The following is a 20425-nucleotide window of genomic DNA, read 5'->3' as shown; positions in this document are numbered from 1 at the left end:
CTGTTCCATGTTCCATGCAAAATAAGAACAATTACGTCCTAAAAAGTGTAAAGGGCCGTGGTGTTAGGTTACCTTCAGATGAAAGTTTAATCTCAAATGTAATAGTACATACAGATTTAAAGATTACTTTTACAGTATAGGGGCAGTTGAGAATAAAGACTTGTTGTTCGTTACTTACTACCATCTTCTCTGCAAGAAAGTCAACACACTGTGACAGTGAAGAGCCACCCAACTTGACAAGTCAAAAAAAAAGGTGTAGATAATACTGAAGCCTGAAGCTGGACTTCGAAATGCAGAAGTACCTTAAAATCTTTGCATTTATTTATTTCCCACATGTACACAGACAAACAATGAAAAGAAAAAAACTCAAGTAGTGGAGTGGAGGCTCAATAAAAGAAATCAATATGAGGCTTATGAATATTGAGCTTTCTCAATCTTAAAATATACAAAAGTTACAACATAATATATTGCTTGGAGTTTTTATATAACTCAACAAATAATGTACACTAGCTGAGTTTAAAATAAAGATGAAGGTAATGATAGTTTAACTGTACTCTGTTAATGTGCTGTACATTAATATATATGTAAGTAAAAATAATCCAACCTTTTTAAAATATTATTTTTCCCTTCATCTGAAAAAACATGCAAATACTCCATTGACAAAGTATGAGACAAGAAAACTGTGGGTTCCCTTGCAGACAAACATTCCTGTTGAGAGGCCAAAGCAATTGTGCTGTTGCAAAGTGTGAAATCATGTCTAAAGTACCATTTGTTGTTAAAAAAAATAGATGAGCGGTGGTGTGACTTTCTGTGCTATATGTTATAAGGAAGAACACCAAGTTTTCCCTTGAAGGGTTCAATTAATTGGACGCTATTATTGAGGAGATACAGGAGAAGGCCCCTGTTCGATTTCATTCTACTGCAAGTGTACCTGTTGTACATAAACATGGAAGCCAAGTACCCCAAGTTTGTGTGGCATATGACCTGTAGATAATGCTTGCACAGCCTTGTGCAGAAAGTGACCACTTTCATCATAATTATATCCTTATCAAACACTCCACTTGTAATTGGCAAATTTACTAACATAATTATTTTGGCAGTAGATGGATTTTACTGAATAATTTGGTGAAAACAACCCCTTCTATGATTTCTTCATGTAATATTCATTCATGTAATTATTATTGCTAGTAAATATTAGCAAGAAATTTGTGGTAGCCAGCAGGTTTTAGCATAGAAATTATACTTCTTAGTGAATCATATCGTTTATTGTTATTTTGCACTGATAACCAAACAAAAGAAAAAACTTTCAGACACTGCAATACTAGCTTGCAAAAAAAACTACATTCAATATTAACTAAAGTATGACAAGTCTATAAAATATATATGTTGAACATTCCAAGGATTCCAATGGGTCCTTTACTCCCTTCCCCTTCCCTGTTGGGGGTAACTAATAAAATTATGTGTAACCATTATCTCATCAAGTATATAGAATTTTTAAGTATAATTTGTTAACAAAACTGTTAATTATAGAGTGATTATAGACGAAACATAAAGTTTTACAGTCAATGCTTGTTAGACCCCCCCCCCCAAAAAAAAAAAAATTAATAAATTACTATTCATTATATTTTATGGGTTAAAGAAACATCACTAGCATTATTGTTTATTCTGTTAACAAGCTTAAAAGAAATTTGAAACATCTTTAGATACAGTTTTGTAACTGATGGTATGACAAATTTATATGATTTTGAATTATTATTTTGAATGTGTATTTCTATTGTTCTAGACCTTTGATCAATGCAGCTCACTAGGCTTGGTCCAGTCCCACAAACATTATGCAATATGCTGGATGACTTAGATTGTGGCCTAATAGACAATCAGAGGCCAGGAAAGGCTTGAACTAAGAGTCACGTTTGACAATTTTCAGTTTTAGTTCTTAGCTAACATAATTTATTGTCAAGGGACCACAAATTCCCACAAGCGCTGTATAATTTACACAGACTTCAGTAGAGGTCTCACAACACTGTGCCAATCATTCAGGATATTGGGAAGTTTGACAATAGTAATTATCTGTCGTCAAAGCAAGAGCTGCAAGATCAGAGAAGAGATTATATTATACTATTCAGCTGCAGAGTGTTGGTAGAGTATAATACTTCCCTTGCCTGAAGTCAAGTAAATGTGTGATACCTAATGATCACATCACCATCGAGCCGACTCAAAAGAAATGGCAAATCATTCAGAAATTATCAATTTACCAGTAATGTGCCCTAATCAATCAGAATACATTAGGTAATGTGTGTCAGTATCTGAGCTATCTGACTCAGCTCTTAGTTAAAGTGTACACTCCACAACCTGAGATGAAGTCAGGCCCCACCAAAATTTATGTCAATTTAATATAAACCCAATTTCCCCAATCTATTGACCCCTTCTCTGTGCTTCCTACACTGCACCCAAATTTATTAGAGAACTCACATAAGATAGTTTTAAATTATTTTACCTTGATTGCATGTATACAAGAACAGACTAAGGAGATTATATACATGGTATAGAAATTGGCTGACTAAATGAAGTACCATAGTGAGGATATCAACAGTCTCTCAACAATCACATTATAATGCAATTTACCGAATCATGAGAGGTGGCATGATTACCACGCTCCATACAGGTCTCATATATAATTATTACTCTGTGGTTAGGCAGAATAGCTAACAAATTAAACCTCGACACAACTCACTATCCTTAGCTTATTTTCAAAGCCTGTTGGCACAATTATCCAATCTCTGTTATACTACTTCATTTTATTTCTAGATACATTATTAGTATACCTGGGAGCAACTCTACAGCACTAGAAGCATGCAAGATGTGAGCACTCTCTATCAGTTTTGCCAAAAGCTAGGCAAAGGGAATGTTTATTCAGAAAAAAAAAATTCACAGCTGCTCTTGAATTCATGGCATGTACGTATTAAATATGCTGATGTTGAAATTGTACTTAAGCTTGCATTCGAACACATATGGCATTCTTAAATTCGGCACTTTAAGAAAAGCGTGCACGCAATTCAGTCCAATAAAATTAAAAAATTTTGAGACGAAAGAAAACTTAATTTACAACAGTAAATATAACTTATATTACGGGGTGATTTAAATTATTTTCAAATGGTAACATGTATGTGTTCATTGAATCCCATTTGGAAATAAACTGTTAAGGGAAAGGGAGAAGGTAATTTGAACATAAATTTAATACACAGTCAGCTGCTCAGTTCTGTGAGAGGAGACGTGATGGTTCCTTTTTATTTGTAAGTATAAACAATAATAAAGAAATATGTTACTTGTCTGTTGTGGCAACGTCGAATTAAGTCCACCTTTCGCTCACTCTTACATGAAAAAAAATCCAGTTGCTTTGATCCGCTCTTACGTTAAAAAATCCAGTTCCTTTTGATCGCGTGTAGAATCAATTTTGGCTTTCTCGAACACTTTCAAGGCCCGATAAAACCTTCAGGCCCAATAACAGTAACGCAGCTGCCATTTTGGGGCATTTGACTTCCGCTTTAATCTTAAGCATGCGCACAAAGACCGGAATCCCACGTTTTCTGGGATAAGAAATTCCATTATCCCAGAGTCTCTCCTGGCGCCGCCCCGCTGACCAAAAAGCCTGAGGACTCTGGGTACGAGATTGGTATCGAAAGGGCAGTGAAAAATTACCCTTGGCATGCGCCCGGGGAGTACCATTCGAGCAGAGGCCCTTTGATCTTCCTAGATAATAGTCGAAGGGCCTCTGCTCGCAGGGTACCCGGGGGTGAACCTTTATATAAAAATTGACGGGGGTGATCGTGGCTTTCGGGGGTTAAAATTCGTGGTTTGGTACCTGTCAAAGGTATGGCGGTACCTTTTAGCACGTTTCAGGGTATTGAGCGAAAACATATAAGAGAAAATTGTTATAAATATCAGTCAACTGTCACTTAGCGTATTCATTTTAGAATTGGTACCACTAAGTGGGAAAATTATACAGACCACGGCTACAAAACAAATTCTGGTACCTTTTAGTGGTACTTTTCAAAACTTATGACGATCAACTCGTCAACTTGATATAGGAGTCCCCCTGTAAGAGAAGGGCTGCGCTACAGGACGCGTGTCGCCGGTTCTTCGTAAGGATTCAACTCCACACAAGGATCTTTAGGCTCAAATCTGATTGACTGTAATATCAACTCGAACGTACCTACACTGTACACAAGGTAAAACTACTTTGCTCGAAAAACGACAACACTCCAGCAATCACATGGTTAGCAGGTCCATGATGCAATGCGTTTAAGTCCCACGTGAACGGTGTCACGCCGTAACGCTATCTGAATCTGTAACACCCCCTCCCCCTGGGGGCAAGTGGTCTGCGCAAACTGTAACGCAATATCTGCCGTTAAACGTATTTTTAAATCGCGGCAAAATGCATATATCGTTCCTGATTGATGTGATGATTTCTACAATGTACAGAAAGTTCGCTAAAAAGGTATGAATTACGTAGCACTTGTAGCTATTGTTTCATTTATTCTGAAGTAAGATTCAATGCAAAACATTCTGGTCCGAATTCAAAACGTTGACTACGTAAACTGACCTTTGTGACCTTTATACGCTTTTGAACTCGGGGTCTAATAAAACTGCTACAATCTTTTAAGCCTGCCCGAAATGATTAAAAATCATGGAAAGTAATATTATGAACGTGGGCCAAGACCTCTAGCAAGTACTAACAAACAATTGTTGTTTGAAACGTTTTCATGTTGTGTTTATCTGAGTTTTAGCATCGGAATGCCGTGACAGAAAAGCTCAAATTTCACTAAAGTACTACTTGTAATTCGCGGCCTCAAAAATTTCCATCTGTGTTGCCCATAGTTTTGAAAGCGGATTTTATAAGAAGAAATGATGCTCTTTCACGTGGTGTAAATCTTTATCCTCAACGCCATGTACCAGTTGATGATTTTAGCCTCGCAAATTTGTCAATTTGGCATCACGAGAAATCGCTTAAAAAATTGTAAATATTGAAAAATCTCCTAAATATTTAATTTTCACTTCAGATGAGTCACATACCATTCATGATGTCTATAATTATGTACTCTATCAGACTGGATGTTTTTCGTTTGGAACAAAACTGGTTTGATTTTTTAAACAAGGTCTTCGCAACATGTGGTGTCAGACACCGAAAACCCGGTTCAGGAGCGGTGAATTCAAGATCATAGCCTCACATCAAAAATAATTATCGGATCGAAGTAAAACATGTATTTCTTGCAATAGTTTACCGTGGGCTATGTTGTGAATTTTTTTAGAATTTTGAATTTTTTCGCTATTGCACACCTCTGGTTGATATTTACAGGCATCCGCTCTTAAGAGAGTTCTGAGTGACATTTTCCAACTCCTATATTTATTACAAAGGGCTTCTATGGATAGCAGTTTTCATCTTGTACAAAAACTGAAGGACTCACTATATTGAAATAAACGTTTGTTAACTTAACTTAACTTAACTTAACTTAACTTAACTTAACTTAACTTAACTTAACCTAACTTAACTTAACTTAACTTAACTTAACTTAACTTAACTTAACTTAACTTAACTTAACTTAACTTAACTTAACTTAACTTAACTTAACTTAACTTAACTTAACTTAACTTAACTTAACTTAACTTAACTTAACTTAACTTAACTGCAGTTATCCCTTTATTATATCTTTCTTTTCTATGCATCTCATTGACTTTGCAGCTGTATTTACTCGCAAAGCTAAAGCCTCCGAGTCTTCTTAATACTCCAAGGAAGGGCGCCTATCAAGCGAACATAATTGTGATTTGTGGAAACGTTCTAAAGCCTAATGCTACAACCTCGTTTAAAGTAAGTTAAACAGTTAAGAGATAAGAACAAGGTTCAGCAATATTCAAGAACCATTCTGTGGGCCTTATCAGTAACAACAGCCTTGAGAACAACAATGTCACCGTGTTTCGCTGTTTTGTGTTCACTAACCGTGTTTCTTTGAAGGTGCTTATGATCATTGCTTATAGTATTGTGATGGCCACGTCAATTGCAGGGAACACCATATTAATTAGCAGTTGTCGACTTCTAGTACAAGAGCATGAAGAACACTGTGAACTGTTGCATAATAAAAATGGCATTTGCAGACCTCCTCCTCGCCTTACTCAAGTAAATTAAGGCATGGGTCTGGCAGTTCTATCGATCAAAAGTCAGGGGGTGGTCTATTTTCTAAGGCTTTCGTCCTAGTATCGTAAGACTTAGGCAGACCTATAGGTTTACAAATCTTGTCATTTTGGTATGTGTGACGTATGCAAATTAAGTCACGTGACTCGGTACGGCCAGAAAATGCTGGAAAACTTTCCACCAAAAATGGGAACAGTTTATACTGATAGTGATTTACCTTTACTGGTACCAAGCAGGTAAGAAGGGCAAAAATAAAAGTTCTGTGCTTGGTAATTATTTATTTTTTTGTTAGGTGCGAAAATAAACAATGTTTTGTACTAGTTCCCAGTCTCCCATAAAAATCGTTGTTGTTTTCGTGCCTTTAATTTGAGTTATCTCAAAGTTGCCAAGCGTGGAAATAATATACGCAATACTCTTAACAGTATAAAACTGGTGGTAGCCTCGAGGAAGTAATAAAAAGTGTTCCCATTTTGCTCTAAAGAATTTTAAGCTAAAAATAACTCATGTAGGTCACGTGACAAGATATGACCTCTCTAACCCTTTCATTTTCTATAATATATTGTTATCAAGTAGATCCTAAAGCCAGTTTGTGTTATTTAAAATGCTAACAAAGTTACACTGCCCCCTCAATTTTTCGGGAAAGGAATGTAGGCCCAGGCCTTAATTCACCTGAGTATTCTACATGCCTCAAATGGCGGCACGAATTGATCTCCGACTGAAATGGCTTAAGTGGACGGTTCCTCTGGACTCACACTCAATTTCCGTTTCCCTCCTCACCGTGGTTATTATTGCCTTCGAAAGGTTCTTTGTGGTATGGCTGCCATTACGAGTAATGATATCATATCAGCTTTTTGTTGACAGACAAACATTTTTGGGTTTTGAAATGACATCAAATTCGCGTGATACTTCCCGTTAAACAATAACCACATACAAAAGATTGCTATGATTGACAAATACAATAGACAAAATTAGCATCTTCAAGCAACTTGTTTCAATGGGTGCGATTTTGTAAAAAGATGTTTTTCTTTAATTTAAAATAAAACAAGTCAGACCCTAAAAACAAAACAAAAAAAAAATAATACGATAATTTAAATATTTTCTGTTTCGCTCCATTTTGCGAGCAATGTTTGAGAAAGTTTCAAAGAAAGTGAGTGTCATTTGTCCTCAATTTAACTCAGTAGACCACCTGCTAGACATTGTCACCGACAATCACTTAGCTGTTATCAGAGTTAATGATGCCAAAAAATGCTAGGCTACGTAATGCAAGTTTGGAATAACACACGCAACATGTCTCTCTTTCTCTGTCTCTCTCTCTATTTCTCTCTTGGCAACAAAGGCGGTAATTTTCCTTCTCGAAATAAAACGTACGTTTTTCCAGTATAGACGACAATAATAAACGATTTATAAAAAGGGGCCGTGCTATCGCTGAAAGCCTATATTCCCTGGTGTGTGAGACAGCTGTCGACAACTACCCTAAAATTAGAGAACTTTAGCGGCTAAAGCAGTGTCACAACGCAAAAGGTGTATGTCCATTAAACCTTTTTTGTTTTAAGTTAGTGCCTTCATTTGCAAGCAAGGTCACTTATGTACACGAAAGAAACAAATTTTTAGCTTGAAAATCGATTCTTTTTCTTTTTCATTTTTTTTTTTTTGGCTTGATAAATCGTCGCTCTTTTTACTGGATTGTTCAGCTACGAGAAGCGGGAATTTTGTACACAATAAACATTTTTGTTGTTTTGTCGGTTCTCTACAGATACCTTTATCGGTGCTTGTTGCCAGTGGTTTCGTTTCCCTAGATACAAATCCGTTGTAACTTTTTCGTTGGCCAAGTGGCAAGACTACGCTAGTCCGCTAAGAAGCTAAGGCAACATGTTCCAAAATTCCTGATATAAATGCCTCTTTCCTGAATTATTCAAGATGTAGTTTGGGCAGTGGTCGCAGACTTACACAACTTCGATGATCTGATCGATTTTCTTTATTGCACAAACTACGTTATGTTTATACACTCAGCCTTCTTTAATAGACCAAAGGTCCGACGGTGTCACGCCAAGATAGAGTCTCATAATACTGCTCTTCCCAACGTATAAAGGTTAAATCATCACAAGTCAATAATTCACTGGACTATTTTCTTATTCCCTTGCCAGTTTTCTATTTAACTGAATTTGTCTGTTTTTGCCATTTTTGAGTTTATATGCATTGAGTGCAGATGCGAGAATGTCAGTCATCGTGCAGGTGGAATCCCTAATATTACGATAAATTTCCAAATGATTAAAATCGCCGGAACTTTAAGAAAGAAATTTGCGGCTGATTTCTTTGGTACCTTAGGGGAAGTAATAAGGATTTGCTTGTTATGGTGGAAACGGTGGACTTAAACTTACACGAATCGTTTCCAATCGACCTATAAAGACAAAAGACAAATATGACACACAAACGAGTTCAGTTGAGAAATTGTCCTTCAAAAATCGTTTTTTTTTTTTCTATTTTCCTTCCATTTTCGAAACGTTTATTTTCTCCAGCCATACAAATCCTTACGATTTTGTTATTACACAACTTCACAGCCGTGAAACTCAAACAACATGACGTTAGCGCAAACATTACAAAGATGAAATAAACGTTCGTAGAGCTCAAACGTGGGGAAGTTGCATTGAGGTTTTTGTTTATTCTTTAGCAGGTGTGTTGAATTGTTTTTAAAGGATAGTGATTCTTACTCAATCCTTCCACCCTCTTAAAGCCCCGCTCAATATTACGATCGATTGCACCAGACAAAAATGTAGTTCATTAGCTTTTTGGGTGGTTTCCAATCAAGGACTCGACAGTTCGAGTCTTTTGCAGTATAATGAGCAGCCGCCACACAGAAGAGCAAAGGCTTTTATTTAAACAGTGACATTTCGCGCTTGTCTTTACTTGTTCTTTTTCATCTCCAATGCTAAACCCTTCGATTTGAGCCACGGTTCGGATGTGAAAAAGGTACTAAAGGAAGGGTCAGTTTGTATACTGCGAGTGTAAAAGTTTTATTAAATTGATCCCAAGTCTAGGACCTGGGTAAAACAATATTTCCGTAAGGACCCAAAGTTAATTTCTTCTTCTCTCTCTTTTTTTTTCTGTGTGGTAGAAAAAGATGCATGACGCCCATGCCTGATCCGTAGCGCGCTGTATTTTATTTCCCCCATTGCCCACCATACACAAGGATACGTACGTCTTTATTTGTTGAATTTCTTGTGGTGGCATTGAACGAGTCATAGCAGCTCAAATCTTGAATTCGCAGTTTTGACCGCGCTTTGACTTGATAACTTGGTGTTCATGAAAATGTTTGATCAAAAGCTTGCTTGGAATGACAGCATCTTTAAACACCTGGTGTGCAGGCGTGTCCTTTTGTATTTGGAAATTATAACCAAAGTGTCATCCATTTTTCTCAATCTTCATAAAATAGATATAAATTTCAAAAATTACCGAACTAGCTGTCCTAAACCATGTAACGTCCATTTTTTAGTTAAAGCTCATTTGCATTTTTTATTCGCTTCGGGTTTTATGTTCATATTCAAATACAATGAGCGAAATCAAGAGTTCTGAGCGACATTTACCAACTCCAATTATCCCTTTATTTAATCTTTCTTTTCTATGCATCTCATTGACTTTGCAGCTGTATTTATTCACAAGAGTAAAGCTTCCGAGTCTTTTTAAAACTCCAAGAAAGGGCATTTACCATGCGAACATGATTATGATTAGTGGAAACGTCCTAAAACCTTCCTACAACCTCGTTTAAAGTAAATTAAACGGTTGAAAGAGAGAAGAACAAGGTTCAGCAATGATCAAGAACTTTTCTGTGGGCCTTATCGGTAACAACAACCATGAGAACAACAATGTTACCGTCTTTCGCTGTTTTGTGTTCACTAACAGTGTTTCGTTGAAGGTGCTTATGATCTTTGCTTATAGTGTTGTGATTGCCACGTCAGTTGTAGGGAACACCATATTAGCAGTTGTCTACTTCAAGAACAAGACCATGAAGAACACAGTAAACTGTTGCATAATGAACATGGCATTTGCAGACATCCTCCTTGCCTTATTCTACATGCCTCGAATGTTGGCACGAATTTTTGTCGGATTGGAATGGCTAGTAGACGGTACCTTTGGACTCATACTCTGCAAAATCGTGTCTTTGTCACAGGAGATTTCAATCTGCGTTTCCATCCTAACCGTTGTTTTCATCGCCTTCGAAAGGTTCTTTGTGGTATTGTTGCCATTACGAGTAGTGATATCAAAAAGACTTTCCACGGGCTTGTTATGTTGCACTTGGCTTGTCTCGCTGGCTGCTCGATCTCCGATGTTCTACGCCGTAAAAACAATACGTTTTCCTTCTGGTGAACTTGGTTGCGTTTGGCTTCACTACCTCAGCTTTCCAACAGAAGAAGCCAGAATGTTTTACCACGTATTTATGTTCATCGCATTCTATGGTCTCCCTCTTTTATGCATAATAACACTTTACACAGCGATACTGATATCTCTAAAGCGCAGAGAAGCCCTGATTTGCAATGCTACAAGGAATCGCGCCTTAGCCACAAACAAGAAAGTCACACGGATGACACTTGCCGTCATCACAGCATTTCTGCTCGGTTGGTTGTTATATTTTATTGTGATGCCGCTGGAAGAATTTTGGAAGGTTTTTATATCTTGTGAGGTGCATTTTCTCAGGATTTTCTTGGGTCATGTTAACTGTGCATGCAACCCAGTTATCTGTTTAGTGTTTAGTGAAAACTATCGAAAGGGAATCAAACAAGGTTGCCTTGGACGATTGCGATGGGAAAGGGCGAGGAGGTATGATTTAAGAGGAAGCGCCCTGAGTGATCGTTCGGCTTTTAACATTGCAATATTACGTGTAAGAAAACTGGAACCTGACTCAAGTTTTCATCCCTGTAGACTGTTCCAGTAACAAAAGTTACAAATATGAGAAAAATTACGTTTAGACAGAGAACTCAAATCGCATCACTATAATTTAAATCTTACCACATCTTTATTCGATGCGCAGAACTTTTACTCGGGAAACGTTTGACCAGCCCGCTGATTTGGAAACAAAGACTTGAATGAAGAATGTCTTTGATTGGAAAAATAATAACTATAACCTGAGAATTTTAAAGTATTTTTTGGCTGAAAGTAGTGGCTTCCCGTCATTTTCGAACTAAAATAAGAAGAAGTAGGCAGGTAATAATTAGCTGTGACGCTGCTTAATTCACAAGGGAAAAGCAACAGAAAGTAGAATGTTTCAGGATTACACTTGGGGTACAAATAGTATGCCCAAAGATGTTTCTTTTGAAGTCTGCAACGAGAAGTGATGACGTCTTATGGCGTGATAAAATTCAATAAAGAAACAGTTATATGAGCTAAAAACATGAAAGTTAAATAAGAAATGTAGTTTTTCTTTATTTTAAAAAGGGTTTTTCCATTTTCTCTAAATAAAGCTCTGTAAAAATTGGCTGCAATGGTAACATCAAAGGTCATAAACACTAAGCGACCAAATAAATTCGAAGTTGTTCCTAGATAAATATTTGAACGTCCCCCAACCCCCCTCCCTCCCTTCCCTACATAATCGTGAAACTTTTCATAAGTTTTGCTTGATTTTGATGAGAAAAGTATGCCAATTTAAATTTAGATAAATTTAGCGCATACATTTGTGTGTGTGTGTGTGTTTTTTTTTTTTTTTTCACTGATTTGCATAACTGCTAGTGGCTATTCTACCGGCGTGACCTGAGGAAAGTGAACCGCTGCTCACAAAATGCATCTGTGTGTTCATATTGCCATACTCAAAACGAGTAACTTCTGGGACACACTATTGCTTGTGCTTCTTTTATTCCAAAATATTCTACCGTGATAATCGCTTTCCCCAGCACAATACGCACGAAGTTTTTTTTCTTAAGTCACTTGATAACGTAACGTCATTTCAGGCTAAGCTGTAAACGAAAACCAACTCTGTGAAATTCCTTAATGCAGGTTTTTGCTGATCAATACAAGTAGGTCATATTCTAGTTTGACACGCAGGATGATGATCAGAGAGGCTTTGGACGGTTTGGTGTATGTGTCTGAGTCAATACGTTTCCAATTGTTTCGTGGTAGACAAGCTTAACATGCTTAACATACTTTCAGTTTAAGAGATACAAAGTTATGTAATTAAACTCAACGTTTTAGGTTAAAAAAGAGCAACCTAATAAAAGAACCGGCAGTGCTATAGAATCCATAGGGTATGAATCGACATGATATGATGCGGCTTCCAGATCTTAAGTTTCAAGCTTGCTTATAACAAATTCTCAGTAACACATAGACATTTTTCTATCTGTTTAGTTCTTGCGATCTTAATTCCTCCTTTTTTCCCCGTTAATGTTGTACTTTCCTGAATGAATTCCTGTCCCATGAGTACCGCTACGGTATCGGAAAAAAATTGTTGAGAGACTTGAGTAATACATTTCGTTCGCAAAGCAATCACCCTTCGTCGTTCATTAAACGATAGTTTTGTCATTGGTGGCTAAGACAACTTACCGTCTGAATAGACAAGTTAGAAAAGTGGCTCTCGCTCGTTTGAGGAGATAACCTACTATGACCAAGGGGATAATCTCCTTCTGGCGGTTCAGGATTTTGAACTTATTTTCGGTATTTATATTGACGAACAAATTCGTCTAACGACGAGCTTTTGATGACATTTAATCGTTTACCTGCCGACAGCGAAATGGCATACATGGGTATAGATGCCAAGTACTAGCTGATAATTTCAGTACATAGAAAATGAAAGATACTCCTAGTATGCCCATTGTGTCAAAATATTTAAACAGCAAATGACAGAAACTAAGTTGGAAACCAGTTATATTTCGATACGAACTACACCATCGTCAGACTTATAATATGCGTACGAGGTAGGTCTCAAATAGTGTGTTAACGACAATTAGAAAGCGAGACAAAACGTATACTCACGAGAAAAGGCAAAGTTCTCTGTTGGATTTCATGAGTATACTTTTTGTTTCGCTTTCTAATTGTTGTTACAAATACCTGCCATATGCATATTCTTAGTGTGATGATGGCTTAGTTTGTACCGAAATATAACTTGTTGATAACTGTCATTTGTTGTCTTAATATTTTGACACAATGAGCATACTCGGAGTATCTTTCATTCTCTATGAGTATAGATGCGTTTTGAAAAACATATCCGAACATTTTTTTTCCCGTCGTGCTTGTTATAATTCGGAAATGACGGTATCCTTTTCGCTAAAACAATTTGATCTCGTTTTGCATGGTAACCTAGTACCCAGGACGTGCAGTATCTTTCTCTTTGCACTTGCAAACAACAGCGCGTAAAATATTTTTTGTAATCAACAGCGATTGGCTTCAGAGTTTTAATTCATATTCATGACTAATTTTGCAAGCATCTCGCGGATTTTTGAGTCATGCTTTCGAAACATCGGTTGAACTGTTGAAATTAAAAGCGAAAAAAGGTGAAATTTGAAGCATCAACAAAGAAAGAAGTTTGCACAAATGTAGAAGGTAAGCCCTGCTTTGGAAATAATCATTGCTGGCTTAATTTTGTACTTTTTAGCTGACTTGAAAACACGTGCGCTGGCTTGCTGTTCGCTCAAAGCAGGTTACTTGGAATTTGTCTATAAAACAGATATTGTAGCCTCACCTCTGCTCTCTAAAATACACTACTACCTTGAAATATGATGCGATTGTTGTGTACCTTGTTATTCCAGCATTTGGACGAATCTTGAAACTGTTCTGTTTAGTCAAAATTGTACGCCGTGAATCATGTCGTTAACCATGACGCCATTGATGCTCGTAAAATTTGCAAAATCGTTAACAAACATGGGATAGTCATTTCTAAAAGCTTTTTGCTAACTTAGGCAATAAAATAGAATAGGAGAGGGAAATTGGAACGTACATTGTATGTGCAGCGATAACATTTCGTAAAAATCGGTTTTAAATGCACATAGCTATCAACTGTTTGCCTGTTTTCTGCAATTGCAATACCCCTTTTCACGGTTAACTCTGCATATATATTTGAATTACAATGAAATATAGCATGTATGTGAGGAAATTTCGGGCTATTTTATAGAGCGTTTTCATTCACGGGACTACCGGCATGTTGGTTTACTGAAACAAAAGAAAGTATTTGCATAAAAATAGAGTTTAATTCCCAGAGGTTTAGTTTGGGACACCAACATGGCCGCCATTTCTTTGTTTTGGGACACCAACATGGCCGCCGTGACGTCATGTGAAAACACTCTATAGTTTTAGCCCGAAATTGCCTCGCATCCACGTTGAATAACATTGTAATGCAAATGAGGAAGAGCAACCGTGAAAAGGGCTATTGCTCTTGAAACGTGATTGAAATTGAATGTTGCTGCGATAATCTGCTTTTTCAGAGAACCTTGGTCAGTGAATTCATAAAGTAGTCAAAGTGGAAATGTGTCGACGGATTCATTTGGAGGGCGAAGCCGGAATCACTGAATAAAGACGAAACTGCAAAGGTGAAAACTTTCCAATGACAATCAGTTTGTTTACAAAAATTGGTGGGGATTAAAGTACAGAATACTTTGCTGGCTTGACAGTACATTGGCTGAATTAATTTGATTTCCAAAAAACTGCATCGGAGCTATGATGTAATCGAAAAATGCCAATAAAGAATAACAAATGGTAGCGTGTTTGTAGCCCATTTAGTTTGGGTCGTGGGGTTGGGGAAGGGAGAAAATAGAAAGTCTCTGTGCACGCATTTGATTAAAAAAAAAAAACGTGGTGTTCTTTTGAAATATCCAAGAAAAACCCACTTAATTTGATCTAATGCTTTCATGACATTGTTAACAGAATCAATCAATCAATCAATCAATCAATCAATCAACCAATCAATTAATCAATCAATTAATTAATTATTTTTATTTGTCAATTTCAAACTAATTACATGAAGCATCACAGATTAAGATTTACTTGGGCAGGAGAGTCCCTGATCAAGCTTACAATGGTAGATGGGTAGAATCTGTAACCCTCCCCCCCCCCCCCCTTATACCCCCTCCCACCCACCTCTCAATTCCTAATAACGCACGTCCTGCAGAATCATTGATTTAGGAACTTTCACTTTTCAGTGAGTTTAGAACAAAAATATGACGACAGAGTCAGATGGATGGATCTGAAATTAGTCAACGTGTAGGAGTGATCTCAAATTAAGGTAAAACGCACTCATATCATACAATAAGTTTCTGCTGAAAATGGTGGCTGGTGTATGACAGACAGAAAAAACCGCCGGTAAAAACCGTCTGCGAATGTAAAACCCAGGATGTGATGATCCCCCAAGAGATGAAAATGTTCTCTAGCTAGGGGATGGTGATCCCAGTAAGCAGCCATTATAGTGATAAATGTAGCCTTACTATTTAAGTTACTAGTGAGAAATTAACGTGAACTGTAAGAACAAAGTGACTATTAAACTACTTGCCAGACTGACACAGAGCTATAACAAACCAAGATGGGGTGGTTGGAGGGGGAAGGGAAGTTGAAGAGCGGGCCGGGAGGATGGGAGGTTTATGGAAAATTTAGTTCTGCTGAATATTGACAAAATCCATGAACTGACGGTGTTCAGTCAATTTGGGTCTACGATTAAGGGGATCCGCAATGCAAATTCAATGCAAGCTTATACTTGATTCTTTTTTTGGCCGAAGGAGTCAACAGGGAAATATCACGTGCAGGAAGTGGAAAGTGGCCTGAAGTGAACTGGATTATTATATCTCTACTAGAAACACCAAAACGAGATTATGGTTATCACATTAACTTTAATATATGCAATTGCTAATGGTAATTTCTAATTTCCTTCCTGGTTTGAACAGTTTGTGGTTATGTCTGTTAACTCCAGAAGTGAAGCTTCATTTTCAGATAAGAGCATACAAGAAGAGGTATTTTAAAACAACCAGGTCAAGGTTGTTCGAAAACTGATTAACGCTACAATACCCGACTAAAAGTTAACCGCTAAAATATTTAGAATATGACCAAACCATTTTCAAGTTAAAGGTTCCATAAACGCCCTTTCTTCAAAATGTACATCACCTTAGATAACAGACAATGAAGGCGGTGATGAGGTATTAATTACCCTTATCTGCTAATTATGCATGTAAATGTTGGATATAAAGTTTAAATTTAAACGGGCGTGCCATACACTTCTACTCTAAGGCAGTTCCAGATTTTCTGCGTCACTGGATGGAAGCGAATGTATCTGGCAGACACGGGATTTGGTAACTCATGTTGGTCAGTTGTGTTGCCGTCTCCGTTCCTGTGGAATTGCTGAAAAGAAAACGTAGAGAGCGATCACTTATCCAATGATAATTGTAGTTAATATTTTTCCTAGGCATAGAAACCATAAACGCCCAAGATGAGCAGCGTTAACTGTCTAGGCGTTATTAATATCATAATGATTTCCAATAATAACTTAATACATAACTAATGATTACCTTATCGAAGAATACGCACAAATGCTAGATCATAGTTTCTGGATAAATCGAGTTTAAAATAAATGGTTTGATTGAGTTAACAGTGCTATGTCTTTGCAAGAATTTTTCTATCGACGCATGTTCTCATTAAACAAAAGGTGCAGTTAAAGCGCGAGCTTTGTTGAAAACACTGTTACCAGCAGATTTCCCAGAAGCGAGAATAACAGACAACTTTGTTGGAATAAATTTGGCCACGGTTTGTGGCAAGTTTAATTGAACAAATTATCAAACTCATAAAACAGCAATAAAAATTAAAGTACAATCTCCTGTTGATAAATGGGGCGACAAAATTTCGCCTGGGTTGGACTCTGCCCACGCATCAGGAAAAAACGTTAACGTAACAGGTGGTGAACATGGGGAGGAGGTGGGAAAGAGATTTCTGGGGATCTGTTCAATCTGATGGCGAGGAGAAGAAGGAAGACTACCTCGGAAAATTTTCTATTTCATAACCACGCTTTATCATTTGCTCTAAGCTCTTTGGCTACCTTACGGTGCTATCCGCACCTGGTACGACCCACCTCCACCGGATTATCACGTGAAGACCACGCCTCGATATAAATTACATTATGTCGGGCCATAATGTTTGGTTTTATATCGACGCATGTTCTCATTAAACAAAAGGTGCAGTTAAAGCGCGAGCTTTGTTGAAAACACTGTTACTAGCAGATTTCCCAGAAGCGAGAATAACAGACAACTTTGTTGGAATAAATTTGGCCACGGTTTGTGGCAAGTTGAATTGAACAAATTATCAAACTCATAAAACAGCAATAAAAATTAACGTACAATCTCCTGTTGATAAATGGGGCGACAAAATTTCGCCACAAGCCACACTATGTGGCTTAAGCCCCAACGAAAAACAAAGCTCGCACTCAACTACGGAAATGGCAATGTAATGAGGTGAGAAGGCGTGCCGAGTCGCAGCCCATTGTCTGACCGACTCCACAGGCATCCCCACCCACTGCGGATAGAACCCAAAAGTGACATGTCTAACGAGTTGCAGCCCAATGACTGACCAACGCAAAAAGTCTAAGAGTAACAACAACTGAAGGCCGTAAACGTTGTTCCCTTGGGGCAACGGAAATACATATAAAATAACATAGTCAATAAAGGTAGAACGAACGTGAACGCAAAAGAAATAAAATTAAAATCAGGAAAGAAGTGATAATGCAAGCCGAGTCGCAGCCCAGTGTCTGACCGACTCAACAGGCATCCAGACTTTGAAAGTAATGTCTAACAAATTCAAAACGGGTAGTGACAGCATTATAGCAGCCCCTGTCTGAACTAACATGCTGTATATAATGGCCATAAAGGCTGTATATAAAGGCTTGACGTGAAAAACCCCATGTGCAAAAATTATTAGTTCGCCTGAAGAACTTCCGACCTCAAATAGACTTTAAAGGCATCGGATTTCCAACGACCCAGAGCACGGATTTGCGCATCAGAATAGCCCCGATCAGCGGCATGACAAGCACCGCCGATACGAAAACTATGACTTTTATAGCGACTGGTGTCTAAACCACAATAAGCTAAGCACCGCTGTAGTTCGATATTGAATTGGTGAGCAGAAATTGGACTCATATCGGCGTGACAAAATAGCGGACCAGAACCATGTCCCCGCAATTGGCAGTATTGAATAAGGGTTTGGACCGGGCAAAATGTGGAAGAAACATCCCGAGTGATTAGAATATCAAATGGACGACGACTAGTGTTGTAGGCCATCGTTGGACAAAAGGGTCAGATTACGATACTGGATAACCGAAGGCGCAAATCGGGTGCTCTTGGCAGTCAGTTCTCCGATGCGAAATAAGCCGTAAAACGCCACTAGAAACATCGCCGAAAAAAGAGAACGCTGAAATGCCGAAGAATTAGTAAGGCTAAGGGCACGAACGAGCTGATGCAAAACAGGTCGAGTCACCGGAAGACGGATATCAACAGGGTGTCGACGGCTAAGAGCCGCTAACAGTTTTTGAATGGGGATCTGTTCAATCTGATGGCGAGGAGAAGAAGGAAGACTACCTCGGAAAAATTTCTATTTCATAACCACGCTTTATCATTTGCTCTAAGCTCATTGGCTACCTTACGGTGCTATCCGCACCTGGTACGACCCACCTCCACCGGATTATCACGTGAAGACCACGCCTCGATATAAATTACATTATGTCGGGCCATAATGTTTGGTTTTTTGTAAAAAGATCGTCAATTTACTACTTCGAGCAACTCAAAAATAAATGGAGACACAAGACTAGTTGAGTAGAAAGTAGATACCTATTTTAGTTAGATTTGTTATATCAAGCAGCACATGCATATGGAGAGGAGTAAAAACACTCAGTGTTCAGAAATTTTTACGCATCTGAGTTCAGTTCTCATACTTTTGTAGCGATATGAAGTTTTTAATTTTGTAGAAACATGTAAAGAAAAATATCTTTTTATTAGTATCTGAGTGTGGTAGCTCTTTTCCTGGAGTTTTATTTGTCGATATTATTGCCTTGAAAAGAGTGCACAGAACTGAATAACTAGGGGGTAAGAAGAGTCAATTATTTTCTAAATACGTAGTCATTTTTACTAAAACTACTTACCAAGGCGTTCACGTTATACGGTAATGCCTTAACTCTATCCTCGTTTCAAAACGCTTTAAAGAAGTTTGGAATACTAAAATTGTCGACGGGACTATTTTCGAACTAATTTTCTTCCAAAATCAACTAGTTATGGCTTTTTGGGTTTATTTTTTATGCTGTGTTTGCGCTGTTAAAAAACCTGAGCTGGGGCAAATTCAATAAATCTTTGAAACTTGAAGCTAGAAAAACGTAGTCTTACAAGTTTACACACATGCAGAAAATGGTCTCTACAGAAATATTAAAAGGCCTTTAATGACGATTTCTGTGCTCGCTTGAACCCTTTATTGGGTTCTTTATTGTGTCCGCTCATACCCTGTTCCAGGCTCTCGTTTTACCGAGGGGGCGCGAAGAAACGCGCGAGGTGAACGAAAACGAGTGAGGACTGGTCCTCCTCGTTTCGTTCCTATCGCTCGCTGCTTCGATCGCGTCTCCCGCGATACACCACGAGCCTGGAACAGGCTGGTGTGCTAGTAAAAGCAAGAATCCAGCAGTAGTAAGTAAATATTAATAAAATTGGCCCCTGAACTGATATAGCTTTCGCAGTACTGCTCGGTGTAGATTCATAACCATATTATTACGCTGTTTCGTCACTCTCAAATGAAGAAAAAAAAAAGTTCACCTGGAGAATTTCCGATTAGAGTCTGTTAAGGATTCAACATTGCTCCCGTCTCTGGGGCAGGTGGGGAAAATTGTTTGGATAGTGACTCACCTCTACAGTTAAAAGGAACTTTGAGAGGAAGCTTATGTTTAGCGTATGTTTATGTAATACATATTAAATAAAGTCTCACCACTTCCACGCCAGCTGGGTCTCGGTAAATAGTCCAGCCATTACCATCAAATGAGTAATGCAGTTTGAAGTCTTTCACCCATGCATGGTAATTGTATTGATTGCCGGGATCAAGGCCCTGAGTAGCAACGCCACATATTTCAAAGGTCCTTCCGAGATCAACTTTAAGCCAATCTTGATTCCTGGCCGCGCTTTGTGCACACCAGCTGGTTCCAGGTAAGTGAAGCCGACCATCATAAGGAGGAAAGAGACTGTGTGTAGAAGACGTCATTTGATAATCAAGGATGACGTTGCGATTTGCCACACCAACAGCCTTTGCGAAGCAGACGCCAGT

At 38.0% G+C, this 20425-nt stretch overlaps 2 protein-coding genes across 2 annotated transcripts in view; one reads left to right on the top strand and one right to left on the bottom strand.

Moving 5' to 3' along the window:
- Positions 1–20425, top strand: part of LOC146473851 (uncharacterized) — an 82836-nt gene that overhangs the window by 23001 nt on the left and 39410 nt on the right. The gene's annotated exons all lie outside the window — the stretch shown is intronic.
- On the bottom strand, positions 16321–20362 carry LOC146473853 (lactadherin-like). Its single transcript, XM_085117923.1, has 2 exons — positions 20093–20362; positions 16321–16483 (listed from the first exon to the last, which is right to left on the bottom strand). Exons 1-2 carry the CDS (start codon positions 20360–20362, stop codon positions 16340–16342), a joined length of 414 nt encoding a protein of 137 aa, XP_084974049.1. The 3' UTR covers positions 16321–16339.

This window comes from Pavona decussata, unplaced genomic scaffold, assembly GCF_977016875.1.
Source record: "Pavona decussata unplaced genomic scaffold, jaPavDecu1.1 SCAFFOLD_92, whole genome shotgun sequence".
Taxonomy (NCBI): domain Eukaryota; kingdom Metazoa; phylum Cnidaria; class Anthozoa; order Scleractinia; family Agariciidae; genus Pavona; species Pavona decussata.
The sequence above is the reverse complement of the archived record's forward strand: the minus strand, read 5'-3'. Positions and strand labels throughout refer to the sequence as shown.

Excerpts from the sequence above, each read along its gene's own strand:
- LOC146473853 (XM_085117923.1), bottom strand. The coding sequence starts at position 20,362 with ATGACGTCTTCTACACACAGTCTCTTTCCTCCTTATGATGGTCGGCTT. Across the intron at positions 16,484-20,092 it reads ACCCAGCTGGCGTGGAAGTG|CAATTCCACAGGAACGGAGA; the intron begins GTGAGACTTTAT and ends TTTTCTTTTCAG.